Genomic DNA, 6,259 nt, shown 5'->3' on the forward strand with positions numbered 1-6,259 from the left:
GATTCAGGGTTAAAGGGTTCCCCTTTTTTCTGCACATGAGTTCATTAAGTTTGAGGGTCTCCCCGTGGACCTCTTTTATTGCTGTCGCACATAGCTAGGATATATGGGTGGTGTAGCAGCGTCCATGGGGATGAATTCGGTGAAATGCGGAGACGGGGGGACTGGGTCCGACTTGCGTTTGAAATGATTTTTGTATCGAGGTTGTGGGATAGGTTTTGTGGCTGGGAAGAGACTGAAGCTAGAAGAAGAGGATATAGATGCGGATGAAGTATGCGCGGGCGGTAGAGGTCGGGATTGAGGTCGTTGATGCGGCTGAGATTGAAGTTGTAGCTGTTGGCGTTGTTGTGACATTGGGGCTGATGTTCGAGATGGAGTTAGTGGTTCTCCATATGTATGGCGCCGTCGCCGAGGGATGAATGGTTGTGTGTCTCTCGATGCAGTCTTTTTTGTTGGTGCCAAGTATATGTCGGCCTCGGTGCTTTGGCTGTTATAGTTGGTATAGGTTGGTGGAGAGTTTGGAGGGGATGAAGTTTTGATAGGTGAGGTGTTTGGAGCTGGTGAACTTCGGCCTTGAAGCCCATTATTTGATCGTCTGCGAATGAGCCTTGATAACGGACTTTCCTTCTCTAGAAGTGGTTTGACCCTTGAAGGACCCGGCGGAGGTAGAAGGATATCATCATGCACTGAATTCTCAGAAGATGGGGGTGTAACTAGAAGGTCATTCGGTACAGGGACTTTGCGAAAGGCGTCATGAGAGTTGATTTCGCGAATAATGATCTCTTGCAGCGTCTCGAATGTAGGGTACGGAGGGTTAGGTTTTTGTGTAGTATTATTGTAGGCTTGTTTGAAAATCTTCATAAGGTCATCAATGTCAAGGGCAGGAGAAGGTTGAGCAGTGAGGTGGTTAGGGCCGACTGTGAGCAATGGACTGTGCACAATTTCGTCAATGCTGGCGTTTTGTGGAATTGGTACAGGGTTGCGGGGAGTTGGAGGTTGAATTGCACAATGTTCGATTCTTATGCTCGGTTTCTTTATGGCAGTGATATCCGTATTGATAATAAGGTCACGGACATTCTTCTTGCTCGTTCGAGAACTTGTTGATGATTTCGCATCCGCTGGTTGTCTGCTATCTGACATTTCAATATCCGAACTCGGCCTGCCACTGCAAACAGATGAATTGTCTGTGACTGCTTCTTCCTCCGCTAAGGCTTTTTCAATCGCCTTTTCCAATGCCTTGCCGGACAATTTTCGGGGCGATTTTGGAGACGCCTTTTCCGGCATTTTCTCCGGTTCCTTCGATGGCTCTTCCACAACTGTATCCGCTCCCGAAGTTGGGGGCCTTGGAAAACTGGCAAGATCAGGAGTCTTAATTTCTACCATGCTTAGATCCGGCGCAGAGGCCTGAGGTCTTAACAACGTCTGACCTCTTCGTTGATCCTTCTCCGGTATTGGCAGTTCAACTGCCACGTCTCTACTCGGAGATTTTGTCAAATTTGCTGGAGGATAACTCGTCCGTGGTTCATGAGAACGGGTCTGTGATTTAGATCTGGAGCTGCTCGCCTTCTCTTCATAGTCATCGGACCTCACACTCAGACGGCTAGACCGAGGTCCTTTGTAAATTGGATTGCTCTTTGACCTTGATATATTCCTGTCCGCCACATCTTCCTGATACAAGCCGGATATCGGGCGGGAGTACTGAGGGTTCAGTTGGGGGAAATGTTGGGCGATTATATTTCGGTCTGCAATGTCCTCGTTGTAAGGAGTTATCGGCGACATCGATCTGGTGGATGACATCTGGTAGCGATGATTTGAGAACAAAGCCTCCACAACATCGATGTATCTGTTCTTCTGATCTGAAGACTCGCCGGCCTTGGTGTACCGGAATTGACGAAGAGATGCGAGGGTGCGGGAGTAGAACGTCTCGTGTAGTTGCTCGAATTGCCTCTCTATTCCCTCGTAATGTCGGTTCACATCTTGCTTACTCTGCGATTGTAGCGGATAAGTATAGGGGGACGCAGGCGTCCTAGGATCACGAGTAGGTGAATTGGTGTATTGGTTGACATATTGCTGACTGCTGACGCTTTGGACTTCTTCCCTCGGCGAAGCGGCTGAGAAAAGTTTCTTGAAAGTTGCCATTGTTGGATATCTCAACCGCCTTCATACAGTCAGTTGCAATGAAGTCGCGGAGAAAGCATGAGCCAACTGAAGTGCCGTGGCCCAGCCACAAGCGGCAAAACAAGTAAAAGAAGAGACAAAGAAACAGTGAACAGAGCTCTACTCCGATGAGATGAGAACAAGAAGGACTCGACGCAATGCAATGCAATGAATATTCAACAACACAACGCCTGTTGGTTTTCTAGGACTCGAAAAAGAGAGAATTAGAAGAAGAGCATGAACGGAAGGAAGTCGGAAGACGGAGAAGGTCACCGTTTGGCACTGTCTTAGCTCTGCATCCCAACGAGGCAAGTACGTACGGTCGAAATAGAAATACACAAACATAGATACGGAGATACAGAGACAAAGGACAAGGCGAGCCTCGATTAGGGCATCGATGGCAGAGTGGGGGGATCTTGGCTTGCTAATTGGCTGGATCATGCCCATTGTAGTGGGCACGATGGGTCGGGGTGCTCTTAGCGTCCTTACTCTATATCTCGGTAAATTACCGAAATTTCCCTGGCCGTACACTTGCTACGGCCTGAGTTCTCTTCTTCACTTCGACAAGGCATAATAGAAGTCGAGGCTAAGAATATCGGACTGCGTATGTTCTGTCCACAACTCAATATATTTATTCTCGCAAAATACATATTAGCACTCGTACGACCTACGTCTAGAGTATTGTGTAATTCTTGGGTGCTGTAGCGTATACTCTGTAGACGCGGGACGCCAGACGGAACATCCCTGGAATTATACATAGTAAATCTCCACGCACGAGGTCTAAGTTTCTGGATAGCCCCCCTGAAAGCGGCTTATTCGCTGGGATCCTTCAGCCCAGCTTGAGAAGTTCGTGCCACTCCGCTTAGTCTAACTAGTGCCTTCTCATCTTGGCACGTGATCTAAACATACGAAAGACTGCTTCAATTGACGTACCAGGTCCTTTCCAGTCGATGAAAGGCAAATTGTGTGTCCAAGCGAGTGTCTCGAATATCCTCTTTGCCGCAACTGTCGGCGCTCGAAGTTTCTTTGGCCTCACAGATCTCCTATTGGGGACGACGACGCAGATCATGGCTGACTCGAGGTTAGCATAAATTACTTTTCGGCATATGTTCCTGACTAAACCGTCTCGGGTGGGCTTCCAAGTGTGGGGATTGGCTGCGTTTTCGGGCTGCTGTCACTGTATCAAAGACGGATACTGTGTATGTACTGGTATGATACACGTAGTACACGAGAATGCAGGGCACTCGGTTCTCGACACATGAAACACCCACAGACACCCACACATACGTACTACGTAGTAGATAATCTTTGTTCATATGGACAACCTTATCGACGAATCTGAACTATAAGCTATTGTGTTATGAACTGCGGAGATGTTTCGAGATCAGACCAAGATTTGGATAATACGCACGTAACAAGTGGTAGATATGTGCTTAATTTATTAAAGATTGATGGGCAACGATTTTGACCCTCTTGTCAAGTTGTCACCTGTCAACGCCGGCAGCCGGCCAGGCGTTTTTCACGGGGCCTACATACGAATCATGATACGATACGGGGGGGATTCTCTGTTGGGTGTTCCCTCCGTACGCGACTGCTACATAGTACATACTAAGTATGTTTTGACCCAGAAATCAAGGTTTGGAGGCATGTTAAGCAACCTTTCGTAAGGGGTCCACCCCTGACTTTGTCTTGATTTACAAAACGTGAAGTACTAAAATAAAATACCATATGTAGGGAGTAATGCATACGAGATATAGAATGGCGAGTGTTGACAATACAACCGAAGCATAGTTATGGGACAATCGAATGATTGTCTTACACGACATGAACTTTTCGACCCAAGCAGATCAGGTTGGAATTTTGACTTGAGTTGACATAGAAAATCACAACTTTCAACGAATCGGTGAGGTTTACGAGGTGTAACCTTGACAATGTTGAGGGCCGAAGCATCTACACATGTAAGACCTGCATACTAGGACATATCCATACTCCATAGATTCCTTACAGTCCCCGTCCTTGTCTTATCCATCTGATATCGGCCAATAGCATGCGACTCTCGTCAAGATTTTCATTACCAGTTTTCTGTCATGATCATAATCATATTGACTAAATCGCCGAGTCCACCGTCACTGACGCCGTACATTCATATTCAGCCATGTTACTCCGTACAGATGCATGACTAGATCCTGAAGATAAGGGCCCGTAGAGCCTTGGTGCTCCCCCAGCTAGCCTTCCTTAAGTACGTATCCTGAAATTGGCTGCAGCGCGACCGATGCCACGATACCATCATAGCGTGTTGAACGTAAACGTGAAGATAAAGTCTTGCTGAGGGTATCATCTGCATTATGTATCAAAGTCTTGAATGCATACATCCTTCCCATAGGGACAATCCATAACCCGACAACTCGAGGCTAAACACTCAAGTCTTCATTTCAATATCAGTCCCCGAAACGCCCATAGATTGCGCAATAAAACGTTCACCCGACTCTTTGACAGCAGCAGCAAGCACAGATCGAGCAGCACGTGCTGCATCAATAGCACCATCAATCAATACGTCATGTCCCGACATCTTTTCTCCCGGTGTCGTTGAAGCTACTTCGGACGTATCACCTTTCAACCAGATCTCCGTAATCTCGTCCCGACCAGGTAGATATCCAACAACACAAGCAGCAACAATATTCTTGTGTTCAGATGGGTCTGGATCAAGGAATAGCCTGGGAGGACTTACGCCCCCTTCTGTGCTTTTATCCTCCTGCTGATCATCAGCAACCAACGCAGCAACACCACCAGCAACCAAATCCAAACAGTCAATTCTTGCATCAGCAATGGCCGCCGCTGCAGCCGTAATACAGCCTGCAAGCACATTCATCATTCCCCAAGAGGCATCCGATGAACCAGATGCATCACCCCACCACCGGTCGTCCTCCGCTTCGAGAACAGTAATGGTCACGTCCAACGCACTCTTAGGCCAGCGCTCAGCTATTATAGCTCCTCTAATGGCAGTTTCAAGATGCACGCCCAAGTCACGCTCGCTGGCATCTCGGATATGTCCTTTTCGTCGTCGGTGTGCGAACGGTGCATATTTGACGTGGGTCGTGAGAAGGAGGTTTGGTGAGTAATTCGCTGAGCGCGGAAGAGGTCGCGGGCCATGTACTGCGCATGCAATCTTCAACGATGTAGCAGGAGCTATCAGCGACTTGGGGGTGTTGGTTGGTCGTCTAGCAGGTTCAATTTCGAGGTATGATGATCCGCTTGCGGAGGGAATAAGGCCGGTTTTTAAGACTAGACGCCAATTTAAGCATTGAATCACAAACATCCAACGTGCGAATAACTTACATATTTTTCGCAGCTCTGTAGGTTTCCTCGCCCGCTGTGGTCTTTCTGCTGCTTCGCCTGCTGCATTGCGTAGTAATGAAGCATATACAGGCGCTCTGGTACCGCTTTGCGGACCGTTATTTCTTCTCCTGTCAGCCATATTTGTTTTATGTCGATTATTTTCGAGAAGAGAAGAATGAAACAAAGTCGAGGATTGACAACTTTTTGTCAGGACATTGCGAACGACCACAAAAAGTTCCATTTCTGAAGCATGTTTGCTCTGTTTGCTCATGTGGGGCGGCTACTAGCTCATTCTTTCCTTTTCTTCTGCTTTTTTTTCTTCCCGCTTAAACAACCTCACCCCTTCTCTTCCACAACTTGAAAAGAAAAACAATTCGATTCATTCAATGTCAACGCCTCGATTGTTTAATATGTGATCATCATCTCGAGTGTTATGACTAACTATTGTGAGTTCTTCCTACACCTACATCCAGCACCATTTCACAGGAGGAGAAGTTTACCAAAAACTCTGTTCGGCGAAAAAACATGAGCCTTTGAACAACATGCACTACCATCTGAAAACCATTGAACAATCTTCATTTATCTTTTCATCGACTCGTTGATGTGGACTTTCGCTGATTATTCCGACTAGAAACAGGTTCAGAAATCTCCACAGACATTGCTGTCGCGTGCTTAGTAAATGGTACGTCAATTTTTTTTTTTATCTTTTACTACAGCCCCGGGACATGTCGATTTCATGATGAAACAAATATTTTCAGTTCTGCTTCTG

At 46.9% G+C, this 6,259-nt stretch overlaps 2 protein-coding genes across 2 annotated transcripts; both read right to left on the reverse strand.

Moving 5' to 3' along the window:
- Positions 1–75: 75 nt before the first annotated feature.
- Positions 76–2,136, reverse strand: EYB26_004466 (uncharacterized protein; the record flags this gene model as incomplete). Its single annotated transcript, XM_054263757.1, has 1 exon — positions 76–2,136. The coding sequence occupies one exon, from the start codon at positions 2,134–2,136 to the stop codon at positions 76–78; it is 2,061 nt and encodes a 686-aa protein (XP_054119732.1).
- Positions 2,137–4,573: 2,437 nt separating this feature from the next.
- Positions 4,574–5,629, reverse strand: EYB26_004467 (uncharacterized protein; the record flags this gene model as incomplete). The annotated part of the gene is made up of 2 exons (XM_054263758.1): positions 4,574–5,436; positions 5,491–5,629. 2 exons carry the CDS (start codon positions 5,627–5,629, stop codon positions 4,574–4,576), a joined length of 1,002 nt encoding a protein of 333 aa, XP_054119733.1.
- Positions 5,630–6,259: the final 630 nt, after the last annotated feature.

This window comes from Talaromyces marneffei, chromosome 3 (assembly GCF_009556855.1).
Source record: "Talaromyces marneffei chromosome 3, complete sequence".
Classification (NCBI taxonomy): Eukaryota; Fungi; Ascomycota; class Eurotiomycetes; order Eurotiales; family Trichocomaceae; genus Talaromyces; species Talaromyces marneffei.